At 42.3% G+C, this 24,325-nt stretch overlaps 1 protein-coding gene across 1 annotated transcript; it reads left to right on the forward strand.

Annotated features, from left to right (window-relative positions):
• Window positions 1–23,295, forward strand: FNDC7 (fibronectin type III domain containing 7). Its single transcript, XM_068538095.1, has 12 exons — window positions 1–63; window positions 576–594; window positions 5,138–5,392; window positions 6,529–6,789; window positions 8,939–9,196; window positions 9,825–10,079; window positions 11,726–11,983; window positions 12,557–12,811; window positions 14,098–14,352; window positions 15,946–16,206; window positions 19,591–19,620; window positions 23,264–23,295. Exons 1-12 carry the CDS (start codon window positions 1–3, stop codon window positions 23,293–23,295), a joined length of 2,202 nt encoding a protein of 733 aa, XP_068394196.1.
• The last annotated feature ends 1,030 nt before the right edge of the window (window positions 23,296–24,325 follow it).

The raw sequence follows: 24,325 nt of genomic DNA on the forward strand, positions 1-24,325 counted from the left end.
ATGGCTGGTGGACAGGTGAAATGTTTGTCTGTGATTGGATTCAGTCTTATCTGCCTTAAAATGGTGAGTTCACCATTCCGACCTACCTGCAACTATTTAGGGGGAAAAAAAAAGATACATTCAATATCTTTCTCTATTTTTGAGGGCCTCAGTGGTGGGGAGATGGAAATCAAAATACTTTGGAGGCATACCAAGATTGTATATGTTTGTGTGTTTGAAATTTAATGCAATTTACTAGTGAAAGAAAACAAGAATATCATTATGTTTTAAGAACAAAGATTTCTGAAAAATCCATCAGCAGCTACTGACTTAGTTCAATAGGCAGATTCAGGGAGAGAAATGAAACAGTAATGTGATCTGTCTCCATCCTCTCAATTTTATTTAGGATTGCTTTGTGGTAGATTTGAGTGTTGGGAAATAATTTGTGCAAATAAATACTGTGTGTGGATTGGAATATTGCTCACATTTTGTATAAACATGTTGTGCTCAGTATATTACTGCTCTGATTTAGGTTTTACATTTCCCCAAATGGTGTTTTTCTTTATGGTTCTAATATTCTAAACTTTCCTTTTCAGGTTGCTTCAACAAAAACAGGTAACATTCTCTGAAATGCAAGTTTACCCTCCCCATATTTGATTTTTTTTTTTTCCATTTTTTTGAGATATGTCAGAGCACACGGTTCTTTTTTTTTTTTCTTTCTTTTTAATTTTATTTGTTTATGGCTGTGTTGGGTCTTCGTTTCTGTGTGAGGGCTTTCTCTAGTTGCGGCAAGCGGGGGCCACCCTTCATCGCGGTGCGCGGGCCTCTCACTGTCGCGGCCTCTCCCGTTGCGGAGCACAGGCTCCAGACGCGCAGGCTCAGTAATTGTGGCTCACGGGCCTAGTTGCTCCGCGGCATGTGGGATCTTCCCAGACCAGGGCTCGAACCCGTGTCCCCTGTATTGGCAGGCAGATTCTCAACCACTGTGCCACTAGGGAAGCCCGCCATATTTGATTTTAATTTCCATTGTTAATTCCTGGGCTACCCTGAAATATAAAGGCTATACCAGGAAAAATATTCAACATTTTCTGAGCACTCACACTGTGAGTGTAACTGGTAAGACAAATACATGGATCAAAATTTAAAGATACATCCTCATAAGATATTCTTCTTGAGTACTGAGATGTATAGAGTCATGCAGTCATAGATTTTTCTCAAACACGGTTAACCATTAGTAAAGTATTACAATGATCATCATTCCAGTCAAAGAAACAAAATTTTAGTGAAGAGCCTAATTTATATAACTTTTCTTATTTGTCTTCTAAGGAATTAGAGGAGAAAACTAGAAACAGTTTTGATCAAAATTCTCTAATAAAAGATGCTCTAATAAAAGATTCTCTAATAAAAAGATTAGATTCTCTAATAAAAAAGGTTTTATACTTCTAATATTGCATCCTTAAAATATAGACAATGAAAACCCAGAGCTGGAAAAAGGCTTTCTTTTAAGAGATTTTATCACCATTTTTCTTGAATAAATGACTGAAGGCAAGGATAATTTCTCTACAGGCCTCTCCTGGTTCATGCATTCTAGAAATTTAAGTCCCTAGAATGGAAACTTATGTTCGATGGAATTTAGATGATCTGAAGGAACCATATAATATCAATTATATCACCAATAAACTCTCTTAGTAATTCAGCACAAATTAGAACAAATTTTATTTATTATTTTGTATATACCACAGAAAAGGAAATGTAAATAAGGCAATTAAAATGTTTGATATAGATTTTTGGCTGAGCCATAAAATCCGTGCTTATACAATAGGTTTTTAAAAATTATTATTTCACGCTTTATTCTTACTCACTTATTCTTGAGACACCTTCAGGATTAACCAGGAAGCTGTGAGAAGGACTATTTGGCCATAAACAAAGTGATTTTTAAAAAATCAGTGGCCCTTCGATTGGACAAAATCTAGTTCTGCTGTCTCTTAGAGGGTCCCAGGACCACAGGACACACTGAGCCCTCAGAACGGGCCTCTTTTTAGTCCCACGTTATCCACACTGTTTGAGAGAAAGAATGGGGCATACATATACTGGTGATGCTGTTAATTGATTCATCCTGTCTTTTCAATAGATGTGATGTGTTTTATTGACACTGTATAGGAGGTTTCATTTGGGGTGTGTGTATTCTGATTCTTTTTGGGCTCTGGCATCGGCTGTTTATCTGTGTCTGGCCACTGGGGCCACATGGGCTAATTTAGATCTCTGAGTTGGTAGAATGCACAGATGCTGTGACTCAAAGGGTTTCATTTTTGACTAATCAGAGTGGTTGATTGCAAATCTAGGGAATAAATTTTTCTCTTTCATCAGTGCAGTTAGCGGGCCAAATACAGAACAAAGAAAGAGTGAAGAACCGCTGCTGATTTATGGAGACTTACATGTCCTGCTCAATCTTCTCATCTCTTTAAGGGAAACATAGTACAGAGGTGTTGATCTTTTTTCATTGCTGTTACTGGTCAGACCCTGCTCTAGAACCATGTGTAAACAGGCAATCTGTCTCTCCAGCCTGTGCTTACCCCAGAGTCTCCATAATCCCACCTTCCCTGGCAGCACCCCCTCCATGGCAGTGCCATGCAGCCTGGCTTTTCCAAACCCCAAAATTGCTCGTCCTGGTTCACACACACACACACACACACACACACACACACACACTAATCCTTCCTACCTTTCAATGTGCCCTTACATTCACTATTTTACTTAATCTTTACCATCTTAAGATGTAAGTATTTTACATTTCAAGGTAAACTCAAAGATGTAAGAATTATTAATATTCCATATACTCAAGGAAGAAAACTGAGACTAGAAGAGGTTAAATCACTTGCACGTGTTCATAGACAGAAGTAAATGGCAGAGCCAGGGCTCAAGCCCAGCATTCTGAAATCCAAATCCTTTGCTATTTTCCCATCATGAAACCCCGCGTTTCATCCTGCTGATACTGGCTTCATGTACTACTATGCTTGGCAAATGTGCCCCTCCCAGCTCAATTCAATACGACAAATTTTGTGGAGTCCTCAGGCCCCTTGACAGGCCTGTGGGGAGATAGCCGGTGCCATGCCAGCCTTTTAGATGCCTTTCAAGCCACTCCATGAAGGCACTGTCACGACAATGTCTAGTTTGGTTGTCATTTGTCCAGGAAATTAGTCCATTCCAATGAGCAGGACTGGCTAACAGGAGATAAGATGAACAATGGGGGCAAAGGAAGCAGCAGGGATTGAGAGACACCGCAAAGTTAGAGGAAAGAAGGCTTTAACAGAGAACAAATAACTGGGCGAGCAGAAAAGAGATGAGTGTGTAGGAGGGATAAACGTGAGACCCCTGCGGGGGCTTTCTATCCTACAACAGGGAGGGGACATAGGCGCTTCCCCCAGAGTCAGCTTCTGCTGGCAAATGGCTAAGATGAGCCCCTGCAACTTTTCCCCAGCATTTATAACCATCATAGTTTTCTTTTGATGGCAAAGGAGACAGTCCTGGGTGATGTTGAAGGAACGTCTGGCCAGTGCACAGTGGACTCTTTGTTCGTTCTTGCAGCGTGGTTATTTCTGAGATGCTGCCAAAGCCAACTTTCTGGGCTGTGGGTACAGAAAGAGAAGTTGTCTGTATCACACACATGGGGTTTTGCAGGTTGGGGTCTGTTGGAGGGAGGGAGTTGATACTGACAAATCACACATTTGGACAGTATTTACTCTTTGCCTCTTTGCCCTAGAGTTTTGTTTTGCACTTTAGTTTTGAATTTGGCATATAGTGATTTTACCCAGCAAATGCAGTACTTTAAATATAAAAGACCAATTGCCAGCTTCAAACCTAAAACCCAGATATTTTTGTTTGACCTTTTCTTCTACTTGGACCTCCTACACCCAGGGCATTTTTGAGTCCGTGGAGTTTTGCAGAGTAGTAAATCTGATTACCATGTTGTATCTTCTACCCCATGCCCAAAGTATAGGAATGCCTTGTGTAAACTCATGACATAAGCATTCACGGCCTCCTGGCAAACCATGGCCAGGCCCAGGTGAGGAGGGACCCTGGCATCTCATTCTTAGGCTGGGGCAGATGTTTCGATAGAGAAGGAGAGAATAAAGTTTATTTTTATTTTATATAGAAGAATCTGAAAATTGTTACACTCTGATAATATTAAAGACAGTACGCTCAATTATGAAGCAAAGAACTCAATTCTCCCCCTTCCTCCATTAGATTAAATGCCACTTGGAAAATGTGCAAAGTGCATGAGTGGAAATCACAGCCTCGACAGAGGTGGGGGATGGAGGTGGACCCTTGCTGGAGACGGAGTCGCATAGAGGTGGGGCAGGAAGGGGAGACCCATGACAAAGCATGCCGGGGGATTCACAGGACGCCAGACTGGAGTAGCCTCCAGAATGGAAGCCCTCAGTTACTCTCTCCCTCCCCTCAGAGTTCTTCTCCCAAATCACTCCCTACTCTTAGTTAACTCTTTTAAAAGTACAAAAAGTGCAAATTATCCGAGAGGCAACTGGGAAAAACCTCTTGGAAGTCCCATTCCTGAATGGGAGGTTTGAGCTTTCTTGCTCTCTTCTGGAGAGTAGCTTTGCCTTTCTTTTCCTCTGTTTTTTTTTTTTTTTTTTTTAATAGTTTTCAGTATTTTTTTTTTTTTTTAAGAAATTCACGTTCTTTTATTTATTTATTTATTTATTTATGACTGTGTTGAGTCTTCATTTCTGTGCGAGGGCTTTCTCTAGTTGCGGCAAGTGGGGACCACTCCTCATCGTGGTGCGCGGGCCTCTCACCATCGCGGCCTCTCTTGTTGCGGAGCACAGGCTCCAGACGCGCAGGCTCAGTAATTGTGGCTCACGGGCCCAGTTGCTCCGTGGCATGTAGGATCTTCCCAGACCAGGGCTCGAACCCGTGTCCCCTGCATTGGCAGGCAGATTCTCAACCACTGCGCCACCAGGGAAGCCCTCCTCTGTTTTTTTGTTTGTTTGTTTGTTTGTTTATTTCTTGATCTGGAAAATAAGGGCAAGGTTTATGTCTGAAGGATGACATGAGAATGACTTAGTTTGAAAGTAAAATGATGAAAGAAGTAATCCTTACAGGTACCCTAGCTAATGTACACCTTCAAAATCTCTTTCAGCTCCCAAAATACCCACTATTGATCAGGCGTATTCAAAAATCAGCAACAGTATCACTGTGGAATGGGCTACAGTGCCAGGGGCCACCGGTTACCTCCTCACGGCCAGAGATGGGAACACTGTCATTGAAACCGTGGTGGCCAATTCCCCAGGCACTGTGACGGGCCTGAAGGCTGCAACCTTGTACCAAATCACCATCAGATCCATCAGTCCTGCTGGGAGAAGCCAGGCATCGCCTCCAAAACAGGCAAAGACAGGTAGCTGGACGCTCATCCTCTGTTGAGCAATTGCTTGTGACCTGGATCAATTACACTGAGGATGCAAATGCATGATGTAATTTTGTATCATGTGAATGTCTATGATTCAAGGCTCAGAAGTGAAAGCCACCAAGTGATTTTTTTTTTGGAATTCACATGTCTGTGGAGGAGGTGGTATGTAAATTCCAGATGCTTTGAAAAATAAAACCCATTTCTGGGCATCTTTAAAAGCATCCGCGCTTTTAAATCTCTGAAAAAGGGATTTCTGTTTCTTTTTGTTTGTTTGTTTGTTTTATAAATTTATTTATTTATTTTTGGCTGCATTGAGTCTTTGTTGCTGCATGCGGGCTTTCTCTAGTTGCGGAGAGCAGGGGCTACTCTTCGTTGCGGTGCGCAGGCTTCTCATTGAGGTGGCTTCTTATTGCAGAGCATGGGCACTAGCGTGTGCGAGCTTCAGTAGTTGTGGCACACAGTCTCAGTAGTTGTGGCTCGTGGGCTCTAGAGTGCAGGCTCAGTAGTTGTGGAGCACGGGCTTAGTTGCTCCGCAACATGTGGGATCTTCCCAGACCAGGGATCAAAACCGTGTCCCCTGAATTGGCAGGCGGCTTGTCAACCACTGCACCACCAGGGAAGCCCAGGGATTTCTGTTTTTAACCTCAATTATCAATAAAGACCATGTGGAATAAAGAACACATAGAAGAGATTTTGCTGCACTTTGACTTGTTTGAAATAAAACCATTTAGAGTTTGTCATCAGCATGACTTAAATTGATTTGATAAAGTTGTACCTCGGCATATTTCTGAAAGGTTGCGTGCATGTTAAAATAGTATAAACTATCATTCCCCCCATTGATTTATATTATGATTACAGGGACGTTTTATCTAATTTCTTACCAACTTCCAGTTGAAGATATGCCTAATATTAGAATTTCTCTGTTCCCCCTTCCTCTGCTGAGTCATCTGTAATTAATACACATTTAAATAACAATTGTTTAATGGAACCCTGCCATGAATCCTGTTGCAAAGCAAATAATTTTTTCATAATATGGATAATCAACCTCAAATTACTATTCCTAAATTTGAATTAGCCTCTCTTGCACTTTCATAACACAAATGCACAGGTTTTTGTCTTTGTAGTGCTGGCTGCACCAATTCTACAAGTAAGCTCTCCAAGTCCAGACTCTATTCTTGTGCAGTGGAAAAGCGTATATATGGCAACTGGATTTTCTGTGTCCATTATGCGAGCTAATGGTTTGGGGAGAATATGGAAAGAGAATACCACCAACACCTCCTTGACATTCACCAGTTTAGACGCTGGGACTCTCTACACCATAAAGGCCTATGCGTGGAATGCCAGCGGAACACCTGGGGATGACTCCACCTGCAATCAGAGAACAGGTAAGGACTTCGCAGCTCAGTCTCAACCTTCTCCTTTTTGATTAATGAGAAGGGCTGTGCATTGCAGTCACTGAGAGCAGCGTTAAGTGATAAGTACAGAGCAGCTGGCAGCAGCTATTTAAATTGATTATGAGCTTATTTATAGTGTCTTGATAATTCCTCCTCGGTGGTTTAAATGCTTATGGCTCGTGTAAAGAAATGCTGCTCAGGGCTTCCCTGGAGGTGCAGTGGTTGGGAATCTGCTTGCCAATGCAGAGGACACGGGTTCGAGCCGTGGTCCGGGAGGATCCCACATGCCGCGGAGCAACTAGGTCCGTGAGCCACAACTACTGAGCCTGCGCGTCTGGAGCCTGTGCTCCGCAACAAGAGAGGCCGCGACAGTGAGAGGCCCACGCGCCGCAATGAAGAGTGGCCCCCACTCGCCACAACTAGAGAAAGCCCTAGCACAGAAACGAAGATGCAACACAGCCAAAAATAAATAAATTAATAAACTAATTAATTTAAAAACAAAAACAAAAAAGGCAGATGCTTGCTTAAAAAAAAAAAAAAAAGAAATGCTGCTCAGAGTGCACAGAGCATGGCACCACCCCCCCAGAGCCAACTTATTTTCAGCTTATATGTTCAATATCACACAGCAGGAGATAATTCTTACTAGGTTTACCAGTCACCTCTTGTCCCCTCATAGGTTCAGACCAAGAGTAGAGACAAAAACAACTGAGCCAAACAAGAATTTATTCAGCAGACATTTAATGAGTGTGTCCCAACTTTCAGCTGGCATTGCTCTAGAGGCACAGCAACAAACAAAACAAACTTCCTGTTATGGCACTTTGTGCCGTGGTGGGAATCAATATTTCAGATATATTTCCCAAAGTCCTCAGTTTGGGCCTGAGGTCAACGAGGGGCTTCCCACCACCTCTCCTCCAGCTGTAGGCTGAGAAGCTGATGCATCGTGTGTGTTCTCACAATCCCCATTGCAGGGATACCTGACCAGGGCGTCCTACTGCGTGATAACTAGATGCCCAAACTGAGCTGCTGCTCTGAGCCAAAAGAACGAGATGGAGAGAGAGGGAAGAAGAGAGATTTTTCCTTCTCTTGAGGCAGAGTGAGTCATCCTCTGACAATATGGTCTAGTAGATGCCGGACTCACCAACCAGATTAGCTGTTTCATCTCTTGGGGAGGACCAAGGAGAAAGTGGAAAGAAACCAGAAATGTTCTCTCCAACAGTTCCTACTTTGGAGGGGAGTGGAAGCCTCATTGTCTATAGGCCGAAGCAGAACTGTAGGGAGAAGTGAAGGGTTTGCCTTTTATATTACTTTTCCAGGTAGAAATCAGAGCAAGGTGGCCCTAAGGTGATTCATGATGGGCCTGGTGAGTCAGGATGTCTGTGACAAACCAGTCTCTCTGGGCCTCTTCCCAGACATTCACTCATTCTTTCTCTCCACAAACATTTATTGAGGGCCTCAAGCTTTTTTAGGAGGATAAGCCTGAGGAAAGGAAGGCATATTTCTAAGAATGCAGAGGAAATCGTTTTGGAGATGCTAAAAAACTGCCTTCCTGTGTGACCATCACACTTGATACTTTCCTTCTTTCCCTTTGATTTAGAATAGAAAGTCTGCTCTTCTGTAAACAGCTGTGACCTAAAAGCTCTTACATGTCTTAGCATGTGTCAAAAGTAAAGAAGGAATGTTGTTGAAACTAATCTGTTTAACTTCATCAATCTATAATAGAATATTTGACCTACCACTTGATAATATACCCACATGGCCCTCTTAGCCCTTCACATTTATAACTTCATTTAATTATTTCTATCACTTATCAAATTGTGCATTCACTCATTCATTCATTCAAAATGTTTATTTAGCACCTATATGTGCTAGGATCTATTTTACAGATGAGAAAAATAAATAAATAACAAAAAGATTAAATAACATGGCCAAAGTCATATAGCTAGTTCTGAGTTTGCATAGTTAATGGGAGATGTGTTACCAGTTCTCAGGTACCCTAAATCCCAATTTTACGCTTTGTACACTTGCAAGTATCATGTGATTGGAGTACCCCATCCTCCAAGCTCTGCAATATTGTTAGGCCAAATCTTACTTGGGTTCTTGAGGTTACTGCAAAAATCTTAATTGTTTCTCAAAAATGTAGGTCCTCGTGCTCCTGCCAACATTCAAGTCTCTTTTGATAGTGGTTCTCTGAAGGCATCTGTTTCATGGGCACCGACAGAAGGAGCTTTCAACTATACCGTGATGGCTTTGAGTGACTCTTCTAGGCTGAGCTGTAGTACGACTTTCAGTTCCTGCACCATCTCCCCTCTCCAGTGTGGAACCGAGTACCTGATTTCAGTTTTAGCAACTAATGATGCCGGATCTAGCAGATCAATTTCAGCAGTGACCCTGAAAACTGGTATGTAAACAAGAGTGAGATCACTGGGGGGTTGGCAAGCCAAAGTGACTACCATTAGGGAAACAAATAATCACATGACAGTGTTCCAGAACACTCTAGAACAAGCAAAAATGAAGGCCTGGTCTAAATGAAAGTGTTGAGTTGGACATTCTGATGAGTTTGAATAACGTTGATAGTGAAACCAGATCTCGTGCATTGGAAAAAACACTGAAATTTAGGAAACCTGGTTCCTATTCCAGATCTTTCACTAATTAGTTTATTTTCTTTTGCATTTGTAAAGTTGTAAATATTCTAGGATCCAGTTTGAGTGATACACAACTCTAGCTGTGCAGTACAGATAGTGGTCTCTTATTTACATCGTGTTTCACAGACCTAGGCCTGGTGGGAGCTATCTTTTTAAGATAAAGATGGAATGTCTATAGTTTGGAATATGTGTTTAGATATCTTCCCACTTTCATTCTCATCAAAGAGACAAAGAGATACATATGTGGAGGTCTACGCTTCAATTTAGAAATATCTGTGTGTTTTGGGGATGAGAACTAACATTTAGTGATGAGCTACTATGCAAAGATGCAAAGATAATCTCTTGCAGTACTCTCACAACTGTTAATTATTTATCATATCCTAGTTGCTTGTGCACCTGGAAGGGTGACAATCCAAGAAGATCCCCCTGGCCACCTGTCTGTGGCTTGGTCCAATGTGCATCTGGGTGATTACTATGTGGCCTTTGTGAAGAGTGACGATGGCTTGGAAGTACACTGCAACACCTCCTTCACCCAGTGCAATTTCTTATCTGAGTGTGGCTTCACTTACTTTATCAGTGTTTTTGCCTATAACAAGGCAGGACAGAGTCCTTTGGGTGATGTGTTTAATTATACCACAGGTGAGTTGCACTTGATGCTTGTAAAGGGAGTTGAGTTCTGAGTTCACTAAACTCAGCAGCAGAATGGATCATCCATTGCTCTTATTGACTTACCTAGACCACCTGGGAGCCATTCTAGGGCCAAGAATGGAAAGTGAATCTCTTCTTTCACATTCTTTCCAGACTAGGGAATTTGGACTTCGTGGACTCAAGCTTAACAAGAATGCAAGGTTTAGGAGTGAAAAGAAGGGAAAGAGTGTTGTTATTCAAGCTTGCTCTGAAAAGTTGAACCCTCCACCAAGATCTACTCAGTGTTCAGGCCTGTGCTGGAAGCTGAAGGGGAGGTGATCCTTAGGTCTCAGAGTTCACTCTTTCCCCAAGCCCAGACAATAGGGATGCAATGGCAAAGATTCTACATGGTGTGGAGGGCTTTGGAGTAGGACACCTGGGTTTAAGTCCTAACCTGACCACCAACTCATTTGCAAAATGGGAATAATGATGTCTACCTTGCTAAGTTCCTTAGTATCTGCTACTGCAAAATGGGACAAATAATAATGAGAACATGAATATGAAAAGGTCTTTGTATGTGAGAAAAGCACAAAGCAAATATTTTTATTAGCATCATTATTATTGTTACTATTAGTCTCCACTAGGCTTGGGTCTTCAAAGGGCAGGGATTGTATTTTATTTATCTCTTCATCCTGAATGCTTATCATAGTATGACTGGCATATGGGAGATGCTCGATTTTTAAAGAATGAATGGAGTGAGTGACAAAATTAATTAACTATATTTACAAACAAGAATACTATAATATAATTATATAAATAACAATACATTTTTAATATTTATGTATTTATTTGGTTGCGCCTGGTCTTAGTTGCAGCAGGCGGGCTCCTTAGTTGTGGCATGTGAACTCTTAGTTGTGGCATTCTTGTGGGATCTAGTTCCCTGACCAGGGATCGAACCTAGGCCCCTACATTTTTACCAAGATGAAGGAATCAAATAATTGGTGCCTTTGGAATTTAGAGTCAGAGGCTATCAATAAGGTCTCAAGAGCACAGGAGGGTCTTCCGGAGGGAGTGGCCTTGAACTGGATCTTTAAGGATGGATGGAATGTAGGTGGGGCAAGAGCATTCCAGAGAAACCCCATGTGAGTTAGACACTTGTCAGAATTTGTCTGTGAGGTAGTGTAGGGCCTCTTCTAAAATCTACTAATACAATGCTTCTTCCCCTCCTCCGCCCCCTAGTTTTATCTAGTTTAGTGTCTGGAAAGACTGATAGGATCTAAAGTTAAACTAAACATGATTTTGTCAGGCAGAAGAAGGGAACCGCATTCCAGTAGCGTGAACACAATCTTTGAGGCATAGGGAAATAAAAGCACGTGTGGGAATTGAGGGGTCTGGTGAGGCAGGGGATGTGGGAGGGGCAGCTGGACATATCGACTGGGTAGAGCTTGTAATAACCTTGCATGTCATGCATAGAGAATTCACCCTCTACGTAGTGGGTGTTAGGCCAGGATTGGAGCTGGACAGACCAGTAGGAAATTGTTGCAGTGACTTAGGAGGGTAGTGCAGAGGCTCTGGGCACGGAGACGCCAGGACTCAAGGCCACTCTGACAGCATGGCTCCTGCACTGACCTCCGCTCTCTCTCTGCTCCTGCTCTCAGCTCCCTGTTGTCCTGGTGACATTAACCCTGTGTTGGTGTCCAGTGACAGAGTAGAGATCGTCTGGTCTCCCGTCCGTGGTGCCGAACTTTATGAAACAAAGGCTGTAGATGGGTTCAGCGTGGTTGAGTGCAATGACACTGTTCCGGCTTGCACCCTTTCTGCTCTAGAGTGTGACACCAAGTACAACATCACGGTGTATTCCTTCAGTGAAGTCCGGGGCAGCAATATGTCATGTACCTCCCGATTTATAACCACAGGTATGATACAGCAAAGATTTCATTCACTGATTCTGAATGGCTCCCCCCAGCTATGTCCCTCAGGAAGGGCATTCGGCAAAAAACGGTAAAAAGGCTAACTGCCAGTAGCCACCCTGTTGTGGTGACCCTGAGAGCCCCTGTCTTACTAAGGAGAGGCAGAAGAGGAGGTGGAAGAGGGAAAGAGGACAAAAAGGAAATAGGAGGCCATGGGGAGAGTGGAAGGTTTTGCTAGTGATTACCTCAGCCATTCACTTCCTCCTACCTTTGGGACGCCTGCCTGTATTCACACCATGAAGGTTAAGACCACAAATGTTTGTCCTAATTACTTTCGCTTTTGGAGTTCAAATGGCTCCTTAACATTTTCCAATTAGTCCGACGCTATGGGAACCCAATACCATACGTCAATGTCAACAAGGTTTCCACACAAAGGCTCTATGAATTTGCGCTACATGCATGGTATGGTCGAAAGTAATGATCTCATTTTGGGGGGGGGGAAAGGTCAGTTTTAGACCAAATGGCACGTGTGATATTTTTGATTCTGACTGTTTCAATTCATAATCTAAAATCTCTTAGCTCCTTGTAGTCCTGAAATCAAAAATGTTTCGAAGGATGCCTTTTCCATGATTAACGTGTACTGGCGATCCACTAACGATGAGGCCACTTACACGGTGACTGCCCAGGGAGAGAAAGGGCTGCACCGGTGCAGCAGCACGGGAGAGTCCTGCACCTTGTGGGGCTTGCCCTGCGGCTCAGTGTTCTCCGTCACCGCCGTGGCTGAAACACCAGCAGGACGGAGCCTGCCCAGCTACAGTGTGCCCTTAGAAACGGGTATGTAGCAACCACAGCCTGAACCTCAACTTCAGTGGGGTCCTTAGGAATTGTTTTAGGACATGAACTTTCTTATTTCATTTACCCTAAGTGTGATAGAAATACCTTAAACTCAGAGAGGCCTTTCAAAAGAAAACTTTCACACACGTTCTGTAAAAGTATCATCTGAAGGCTCTAATATATTCAAATACCAACATCAAAGGAGGAATACATTGACTCTGCAAAAACATTTATTTGAATTCGTATTCCCCCATGACACAATCTACCAAAACAACTAACAAGTGGCCACATGAGCTAGTTTATTACTTATTTCTTTGGTTCAGCCCTTTCGAATCTTTCTCTAAAAAATGCTTTCTGAGTTTCAGTTTCCTAATTGCTAGAAGGGGATAATGGCTTTATCGGGTGGCTGTGAATATTACGTTATTTATGCTGCAGAGCACTTAGCGTGCCTGATGCACAGTAAGAGCTTGATAAACGAAAGCTGTTATTGCTTCATAGCATTGTGTGTGAATGAAATTTAGCAAATTACTTAAAGCCTTTGGACATTATTTTCTCTTATACACAACGATAGATGGCACTTTAGATTAGATAAGTTGAAACGTAAAGAGCAGCAGAATAGAGACAATGCCAAATACGCAGGAAGATTCCAGATATTCTATATCCTGTATAATGGATCTTTGAAAAGTTGAGAATTGGTTGTGGTACTCTTAGGTGGCTAAGAATATTTTGAGCTTTTATATCAGCTGTGTACTATGAAATGCATGAGAAAGGCAAAATACATTTCATTGCAAATGTAAGACATATTGGGAGAAAAGGTGAATGCAACCATTGCTTTAAAATTTGCAATTGGAATTGTTAAAGTTGGAGAACAACAAAGGGTTTCTCAATTATTCTGAAAAAAATTGGGGAGAATCTCACATTACCCATAGCCAGTTATTGCACTGCATTCTTGGGGAAAGCACCTGCTATATACAGTGATGTTAAATAACGTATCAGAGAGAATGAGATTTTACTTAACGAAAGAAAATTTTTAAAGTTTTTTTTAATTTATCTTTTTATTGAAGTATAGTTGATGTACAATGTCATAGAAGTTACAATATAGTGATTCACAATTTTTAAAGGTTATATTCCATTTACAGTTATTAAGGACATTTTGATTAACAGTTGAAGGTTTGAGAAATTTAGGATATTGAATGAAACACAGGCAAAATACCATACTTGGTTAGTTTTCACAAATAACCCTCATTGGAAGTAAATCTCCAATGTTTTCTCTTTCCTCATGTAAGTGCCATGCTGTCCAGCCAGTCTGACAGAAACTCAGGTCACACAATCGGTGATCAACGTGAGCTGGACTGTTGGGACTGGCGCCCAAACCTATGTGACAGTTCTGGAGTCACACACTGGACAGTCTAAGTGTCACACCCGTCAAAACCACTGCCTCCTGGGATGCATCACATGCGGCATCAATTACACAGTGGCATTAAAAGCAATTAGTGCCACTGGGCTGACTGCGGACTGTGGCTACCAAAGCTATTCCTCGAGTAAGTGAATTCTAACCTCTAGCTCTAGAGTATCAACAAGGACTTTGACTATTATAGATCCAGACATAGCCTTTCCATCTCATTTTAAAAGATGCTGCATCTCCACCGAGCTTGCATGGTAAGTTCAGATTACTTTCTAACATGTTTACAGTTTTCCTCTTGACTTAGGACCTCAAAGTTTCAGAGGCTTCTGTTAGTAGTTGGTGAATTAACTCCCCTGGTAGCAAGGTTCAGGTATACTTTTTCTGAAGGAAGGATAGGTTTTTATATGACCCAGCTACCTGCAGCACAGAGTAACTCAGTCTGGCAGAGTTTTCAGAAAGCATTTAGATCACACATCCTATTTGGCTTGAATTTTTCTTTCTTCTTATTATTATGCTACTACCTCACTCTTCTAAACCACTCCAGCTTCTTCTATGGTTTCTTATTTCAACAGGTTAACAGAGCACAGTATTGCATCTTGTTCTTCACAAAGACCAAGCCACTAGGAAATAGCGGGAGAAGTAGGGAGTGGTACAGGGTTAGCAAATAAGATTTCTCTGGTGTAATTCTAGTCCACTGAAGTGGCTGCTTGGAGAACTGTTTTGAAAAAATCTTCTGAGGATGCTTCTCAGGCTTAATGCGAGACAGTACGATGACCGGTTAGCTGTATCTTCCCCGAGGCATGGGGTGGGAGAGTTGAAATATAATTTTGGCATCCCAAAGGTAGTAGAGTGAGTCTTCAACTAAGAGTTTAAAGACCTGGCTTCTTAAGCTGCACTGTGTTACCTTATTCTCTGATTCCGTTTCCTCATTGGTAAGAGAAATAGGAATGATCATGATATGAAAGCGTTTAAAATGTGCTACACATACATAAGCTGGATTATCATTCCTTTTGGCCCATTAGCTTTCATTAGGTTTGCTGCCTAATTTCTCACCTTGATATCCAGTTCTGGAAATACGGCCCATTGCTTACCTTCACACCTAAAAAACCTTTTTTTTTTTTTAAAGAATAAATCAAAGAAGTCTATCTGTAACTGAATTTTTTTTTATTATTATACAATAACATTTTTATTTTAGTTACTGAGGAATCCACCATTTGACACCTAATATGTGGCCTGCTCTAGGTATTCAAGAAAGGAGAAAGGAAAAGTACCCAGTCAGCTAGCATTGGTGAAGAGTGGACCAACGACAGGCATCATGCTACTCAGCTCAGCAAAATAGGTCTTTTCAGTTAATGCTGAATGCACTTAATTATATTTAAATTGAATCCCACTAAAATCATATGAAAATAGGGCATTATGAGGGATCTTGACAAGAATTCTGTGCGTTTGACTCATAAAGTTTGAGTCATATACAATACATATCTGCCAAGCGTGGACTTTTGGCCTCACCATTGTTCTCTATTAAAAACTCATGCCCCACCTCACCCTCACACATGGATTTCTAATCATGTGACCCACCACAGAAGGAACTTGAATACTCCCTCAAATCTTGCTCTAATCATTTATTATTGAGTAGGCTACTTATGTTGTTTCCCCACAGTAACAAAGGCCAGGTTTGTGGTGATGGTGGAATAGTGATGTGTTTGTTTCTGTTTGTTTTATCCTTCAGGTTCCTGCTGCCCTTTGGAGGTGAAATTATATAGGCTGGGCCCTAATGGCATCCGGATCTACTGGCAGGCCTCCAGGGGCTCCGCCAATTACAGCACTGACCTCTATGGTTCCAAAGGCATTTTCACGTGTGCCCCAAGCGCTGGCCTCAGTTTCTGTGATATTACCGAGATACCCTGCGGGGATGTATATACCGTGATGGTCTCCCCAGTTGTTGAGACAGGACTGAAGCTTACTTTCTGTCCAAAAAAAATATATTCAGGTAGGGCAAATTATGACCCTTTATTTAAAACTAGCCCTCAACTCAATCTGTGAATTAAGACTCAGAACAATCACACTTATTTGCTATGTAGGAAGGTCAAAGAGGGCATGACATTTTGTACATCCTGCAGGCAGATTCTGGCTACTGGGGACCCCAAGCTTCTTTGGAATTGTGATGCTTTATTATTACTTGATTTGGAGACACTCATCTCATCCCTCTCTCTCTTTTCTCCTTCAGAAAAAGGACCAGATGCTTGCTGCTTAAACAGTAAAGCAGATTTAAAATGATTTTCTGCTTGAGATTTGGGGATAGGTTTGTAACATAGTGTTAGAGATAATGACAAACAACCTGAATGTTTGAAATAAGAGACTTGAACCTTTATTTGCACAGATTCAGACTTCTGACTGAGGGAGAGTTGGAGGACCAGAAAAAAACAAATTCATAAATCATAAGCTAGGTTTGGAAATATGAGTGGGCAGACAGTCTGTGATCACAAAACACACGAATGTCAGCTACTGCCATCTCACCAGAGCTGGCAGAAAAACATTAGCCGTTCTCCTGCTCTGTATTCCAACACGTTCTGCTACCTTGCCCAGGGCATAGTCATGTATTTTTCATATATTTCTAAAATAAAATAAAATGAAGAGATGATGAAGCCCTAGAACTTTGCAGGTGAACACAAGAAGAGGAATAAATATTGGCTCAGAAACTTTACTAATAACCAGGATCTAAAATTTCCAATTATGTGTTGGTGACAAGAAGATTCAAGATGGCTCCTGGTGATGGAACCAGGCCCGGTCCTCTTCAGGGGGTGTTCTTGCTGTCCTTGGTTGTCATGCTCTGATTCCTTGCTTTTTCATTATCTTGTCCAGAGGACAAGCTGGCCCAAAGCATGGCCCTATGGGAAGGGCCAGGAATAGGTTGTTGGGCTGAGGATGAGCTCTTAGGAAGAAGAGCCTACAGGTCAACAACAATACTTCACTATATTTGCATAATGTTTTGAAATTTATCAAGCATTTTCATATTCAATATTTCACTGAATGCTCAAAATAACTCTATGAGGTAGGTTCAACAGATTTTATTATCTCCAATATATAAATGAGCAAACTGAGACTCAGAGGCTCCCAAATCTCTACCTACAACCCTTCTCTTCTTCTAACCTCTAAATCCATATGCAAATGTGTTACCTCTACTTAGAGATATGACCCAGGCATTTCAACTCCTCAAGGCCAAAAGGAATTTCTGATCTTCTGCAGTTTTTGATCTTCTGTCATCCTTGTTTCAAGTACTCAAGCTGAAAACCCAGGAGTCAGCTTCCCTCTCCCTCACTCTCCATGTTTTAGTAGTCTCCCAGCCCTGTCCTGTTCACTCCATGATGGTTTCTAAATCCAACTTCTTCTCTTATTCTTATAGCTACTTCAGTATTTCAGGGTCTTACTACCTCTCCCCTATACTACTACACCAGTCCTGTCCTCCTGCCCTCTTGCCAGTCTTCATACTATTGCCAGAGTTGTCATTCTAGGACACTGACCCAACTTTCTTTCATGCTTCAAAATCCTCAGAAAATTTCTATTGCCCCATAGAATAAAATTCAATCCTCTGAGCATGGCATTTAAGGTCCCTTACAATCTGTCCCCCATCTGTCTTTCTACACCTGCACTATCCAATAGAAATTTAATTTAATGCAAGTTTGAAAATTTTAAATTTTCTAGTAGCCATGTTAAAAAGGTAAAAAGAAATAGGTGCAATTAATTTAATAGTATACTTTAGTTAATTTTAATCCAATATATCCAAAATATTCTACTTTTCAACATGGAATCAATATAAAAATTTTATATATTTTTTCTATACTAAGTCTTCAAAATCTTGTGTGCATTTATTTAATACAGCATATCTCAGTTCAGAGTAGCCACATTTGGAATGCTCATAGCTACATGTGGTGAGTGGCTACTGTATTGGACAGTACAATTCTAGGTTCATTCCGCAACATCTCTCCTGAGAAGACTCCATTCTCTAGTCTAGTCACATGGAACAATTCACACACATCTGCCCTTGCCACACACACATACCATGGCACATCATGTTTCTGAGGTAATGCAGCACTCCTCTCTTTGCCTGGATTTCCACCCCACCTCAACCAAGGGAACTCCACCAGCCCAAACTCCCCCTCCTCTCTGAAGTCTTCTCCAATTCTCATAGTCTGAGTTCGTCTCCCTCCTTTATGACTCCACCTCACTCTTATCTTCACCACACCATATTACTGTGAGTTGAATATGTGTTATTTCTGCTAAATGGTAATCTCTTGGACTCTCAGTACTTTGCATGTAACTGTTGCCCAATACATTTTAAATTTAAAAAAGAATGAATAAAAGAGTGTATGTGTTTGTCTATGATTATACAGCCAATAAGTGAGTGATGGAAGTCTTTGTTCTTTTTCATACTCACAATTCAAAACTTAGAGAGTCATTCCTCTGATGGTTTGTTAGTTGGAACTCTAATACCTTTGGTGGGGTGTTATCTCAAGCCTGTAGCCATTTCACTTCAGTAAGGGTTGGGTGTCTAGACTCAAGTTAAGGAATCTACCTTTACTCTGTCTCCCTAGTAAAAACCATGCATCTGGGGGAAGTTTTTTGGTTTTGTTTTATGGTGTGTGTGTGTGTGTGTGTGTGTGTGTTTGTTTTTTCTCCAATATCAATGATGCCTTAATCCTATAATTAGGATGATACTGTAAATGATAATAATGACTAATATTTATTGAGTGCTGTGTGCCAGACACTATTCTAAGGGCTTTACATGTATTAACTCAGTTGACCCTTATAACAACCCTATGAGGTTGACATTTTTTTTTTTTTTTTGGCTGCATTGGGTCTTCATTGCTGTGTGTGGGCTTTCTCTAGTTGCGGCAAGCGGGGGCTACTCTTTGTTGCAGCGCGCGGGCTTCTCATTACGGTGGCTTGTCTTGTTGCGGAGCATGGGCTCTAGGTGCGCGGGCTTCAGTAGTTGTGGCTCGTGGGCTCTAGAGCACAGGCTCAGTAGTTGTGGCGCACGAGCTTAGTTGCTCCGCAGCATGTGGGATTTTCCCTGACCAGGGCTCGAACCCATGTCCCCTGCACTGGCAGGCAGATTCTTAACCACTGCGCCACCAGGGAAGTCCGAGGCTGGCATTCTTATTCTTACCACTTAACAAATAAACTGAGGCACAGAAAAGTCAAGTAACTTGTCCAAGTTCATACTGTTAGCAGGTATCTCCTTCTCTTATCCCCTAAGCTGATTCTTATTCATTCTTTGGTTCACTTTCCTATTATTCTTTCTTAAATTATATCTTCACCATCTCAAATACATCAATAAATGTATTTTAAATACTTGTGTTTTTATTTATTACAGTAACCTGCTCTGGAAGTACACTTGGAATGGGTAAGTCATTTTTCTCATGGATACAGTAGAAAGGAATTTTTTTGTTGCTCTTTAAGGTGACTTAAGTCAGGATCAAAGCTGACTCTTCAGGGACTTCCCTGGTGGCTCAGTGGGTAAGACTCTGCACTCCCAATGCAGGGGGCCCAGGTTTGATCCCTGGTGGGGGAACTAGATCCCACGTGCATGCTGCAACTAAGTCCGCATGCCGCAACTAAGACCTGGTGCAGCCAAAATAAATTTAAAAACAACAACAGCAACAACAAAGGCTCGTGCAGCCCTTGATATTAAAAAAAAAAGCTGACTTCAATTAGAAAGGCAAATGCTTTCTTTCTGTGATGTGAGGGGTCCTAGCTCTCCTCTCCCATAACATTTTCTCCCCTATTAGATTGCCTCCCCTCAGATTCCACCAGTGGAGATGAATTCCTTTGGATTCTGAAATTTTTTCAGTCTTCCGGGGTCCCACAGGAAAATGTAAATATGTTTCAGAGAGGCAGCCGCTTCATCCCTCACTTCAGAGAGTGGTTTCCAACCCTGCTATACACTGAGTCACTTTGAGAGCTTAAGAGTAATTGATGCCTGGGCTCTATCCCCAGAAAATCTGATTTAATTGGTTTGGGGTAAAGTCTGGGCATCAGGGTTTCTAAGAGCTCTTTGGGTGATTCTAAAGTGTAGCCAAGGCTGAGAACTGCTCCTTTAGAGCAGACCTTCTCAAACCTTATTGTGCATCCGAATCACCTGGGGCCTTGTTAAAACCAGATTCTGATTTGGTAGGTGTAGGAAAGATCTGAGACTTTGCACTACGAACAAGGTCCAGGTGATGCTGCTGACGCCGATACTGCTGGTCTGACCTCACTTTTTTTTTTTTCTTTAATTAATTAATTAATTAATTTTTGGCTGCGTTGGGTCTTCGTTGCTGCACACGGGCTTTCTCTAGTTGTGGTGAGCGGGGGCTACTCTTTGTTGCGGTGCGCGGGCTTCTCATTGCGGTGGCTTCTCTTGTTGCGGAACACAGGCTCTAGGTGCCCGGGCTTCAGTAGCTATGGCACGTGGGCTCAGTAGTTGTGGCTCACGGGCTCTAGAGCACAGGCTCAGTAGTTGTGGCGCACGGGCTTAGTTGCTCCGCGGCATGTGGGATCTTCCCAGACCAGGGCTCGAACCCGTGTCCCCTGCATTGGCAGGCGGATTCTTAACCGCTGCGCCACCAGGGAAGCCCCTGACCTCACTTTTAGTAGTCAGCTGTTGGGATCTGTTAACAGCCTGCAGAGAGCTAGGATGTCTGCTTCCAGTTTGCATGGGAGGACATGGCCAGCAGAGGAAAAGGGGTGCTGAAAGGGCAACTGGAGTAAAGATAACCCTCACTGCCACTCAGGTGTGCTCATGGCTGATCCTGTCTAGGCTATTCAGGGTGCCCCACAGAGGCTACTCGTGGCTGGGGCCGCGGAGATGACCACACAGAGCTGTGTGTGCTGACCCAATAGGTAGCATGTACTGCTTCACGAGGAAGGCCTGCTTGATTTGGGGTCGTGGGAAAACCCCCAGGGAATATTATCAACCCCAAAGTACAGACGGGACATGTAAACACACATACACATACACATAATCAGACGTGGCTGACTTCAGAGAGTACAAGTGGAAATGAAGCCTTCCTACCAGTAAAGCCCACCAGACAGCCTCCCAGCCTGGGCCAGCTCCCCTCCGACACTTCCTTCCACTGGCAGGACACATGCTTCTCTGCGCTGCCTGTTCTGTATTTCCTCTCCCAGTCTACTACTTCTCTGAGCACAGCAGGACACATGCTTTCTAATTCTTGCCCCACCTGCAGGTCTGAAATAAGAATAATCCCTATTAATTTTTAAAGAGTTTCTGTTTCCAGTGACTACAGGGAAACAGACCTGGCTTATTAAAAACAAACTGTGTTAGCATACGGTTTTTGTTTTTCTCTTTTTGATTTCACTTTGTTATACAGCAGAAACTAACACAACACTGTAAAGCAATTATACTCCAATAAAGATGTTAAAAAAAAAAACTGTGAGGAAAGTTCTAAATTATAAAAAATTACTTTAAAAAACTCCCAAAGTACTAATGACCATAAGCCCTGGTCTTCAGTGAAATGTACATGGGCCTGGGTCTGCATTCTTGGAAACTATTTCCAGTATTATGGCCATTTTAAATCAGTGTTTCCCCTGAGCCACAGAGGGGTAGTAGAAGTGTCTTGGGGGTCCGTAAGAGGTGAGGAGTGGTGTATTGTATTCTGGTCTTCCCTAAGATTTTGTTTTGTTGTTGTTTTTGGCCACGCCATGCTGCATGCAGGATCTTAGTTCCCCAACCAGGGATTGAACCAGTGCCCCCTGCATTGGGAGCACGGAGTCCTAACCACTGGACCGCCAGGGAAGTCCCTTCCCTAAGATTTTGTTAGAGAAAGAGTCACAATACTTTTTTTAAAAAAATGCTTGAAAACCATTACTCTTAAACCTTGCTGTTCATCAGCATCACCAGAATGCTTGTTCAAAACGTACAATCTTAGGCCCCACCCAGATTTACTAAATCCCCAGATGATTCACATGCATGTTCAAGTTCGAGGATCACTGCTTAGGCAGTAGTGTTCAAACTCTGGTGTGCATCAGAATCTCTTGGAGAGCTAATAAAGGATGTAGAGAACTAGGCCTGCTGACGTGGGTAAGACCTGGGCTTTCGTGTTTCTGTCAGGTTCCCAGGTGATTCTGACTCTCCAAGTTTGAGAAACACTGCTCTAGGTCACTACTCTCCCCTTCCTCTGTCCCTCTGGGCTGGCTCTGATCGTTGCTTCTCCCTTCCTTAGCAAGATTTCAGTCTTCAACCTGAAGAGATCTGACCCCCTCTTTAAGGAGATCCTTGTAGAAATCCTGCAAGACACTCAAAAAATGAGTATTTGGGGGCCTCTACATCATACAGAATTCACTGTATTAAGGGAGAGATTCTAAATTGCTTCCAATTTCAGCATTTCTCCTCTCTGTACACAGGACTAGTCAGATTAGGTCCCTGGCTGACATGGGGCCTCCAGATATGCTAAGGGAAGCCTTGGGAATCTTTTTGTCTAGGACTTTTGGTCTTGCTTGACTCTTGGATTATCCTAAAGCTTTTCAACAGCATGAATGGATTTTTTTTAAGAGATAGATCTGGGTTCAAATTTGGCCACTATCCCTTACCCTGAGGCAACTTGCTTCAATTCTAAGTATAGGTTTCCTCATCTGAAAACTGGAAAAAACTCCTCATAAGATGTTATGAAGATTAAAGGAGATATAAATTGTAGGACACAATGACAGGCCCAAAGTAAGCTCAATTAATAAAAGGACTGGGGGTGGAGAGGAAAGTTCTTTGTCCTGGGTCAGTAATCTGAGCTCAAAGAGACTCTTGGGGAGGATTCATTTCATCAAGCAGGAGAGAGAACACCCTGCTTAGTTAGAACCTGCTGGTCAGTTTCTTCTTGCCCTTTGAACAGTTCAGATTCTCTTAATTTTCTGTTTATTTTCTGTGAAGTGCTGCAAAAATAGCATTTCAAATCAAAATGGTAATCTGAACCTCAGAGACATTTACGGGCTTTTTAATTTAAGAAAATGTCTGCAATTTTAATGCATTTCACTTCTTCCCTTCTTTGCCTTTTCAGTGATTTACAGAGGGAAGAGAAATGCGGAGTGACATAGTGAATCATGGATAAAAGCAGAGACTTGACTAGTGAGTAATTTAAATTGAAATGGTATGATTCAAAGGCAAAGTTGTGTTTTTTTTTGCTTTGCTTTAAAAAAATTCTTCCCATATCTTTTTCAGAGTTTCCTCAATTGTTAGTGTGATTAGAGATGGAAAAGATCTATTAGAGTACAAAATGCCTCTAGGATAGGACAAGCCCTTTTGGCCTTTAGAAGAACCACTCTAGCTCCACTTCCTGCAGGAAGGTGTGTCCTCACCTGCACAGGAGTTCAAGATCGGCTGCGGAGAGGACTCAGTAGAGAAATGAATCCAGAAAGTCCTCTGGAAGGCTGCCAGAGTGAGCCAGCACACTGGGAAAGTCCTGGAAATGTGGAAGTTCTGCTTAGCAGAAATTCTTTGAGATTTCACATCCAGACATACTACAGACTTCAGCACACCCACTTCATAAGCATTTCATCGACCCCAGCACTTGCCGTGCGGTGATCTAGCCATTCAAGAGTTGGACATGTCCACTCCCAGAGAAGTCGAAATCAAGCCACCACACATAGACAGCGCTCACCCAAGACGAACCTCCACCAGGACTTTGGCCGAGGTTGGATAGGGCCAGGGCCACCTGTAGTAACAAACACCCTCAGCTCAAGTTAGGAGGAAGCTGAGCCACTTGCAGCCTTCACCAAGCCAAAGCATCGTGTGATGAGACCTCTGTGTGTGTGTCTGGGAAAGCAGAGCTGTTGGCCTGTTGCTGGAAGGACTGTGGTCATGTTTTTGAATGAGCAAAGATTTCAGATGGAGGGACAGCCAGGACCGGAGCCTCAAACGGTGGCAGAGTGACATAGGGAAGGACCATCAGTCTTGCTGGCTGTATCCCCCGCTTACACTCTAACTGCTTTTTTTTTTGAATCTTTGGAGAGAAAAGGCAATGATATATAATATAAATCTGTTGTACCTAAAAAAATTTTGTCCTTCAAATGCCAGTAACCTTATTAAAAGATAGTGCGAGTAGGACTTGTGTAACACACAC

This window comes from Eschrichtius robustus, chromosome 3, assembly GCF_028021215.1.
Source record: "Eschrichtius robustus isolate mEscRob2 chromosome 3, mEscRob2.pri, whole genome shotgun sequence".
NCBI lineage: Eukaryota > Metazoa > Chordata > Mammalia > Artiodactyla > Eschrichtiidae > Eschrichtius > Eschrichtius robustus.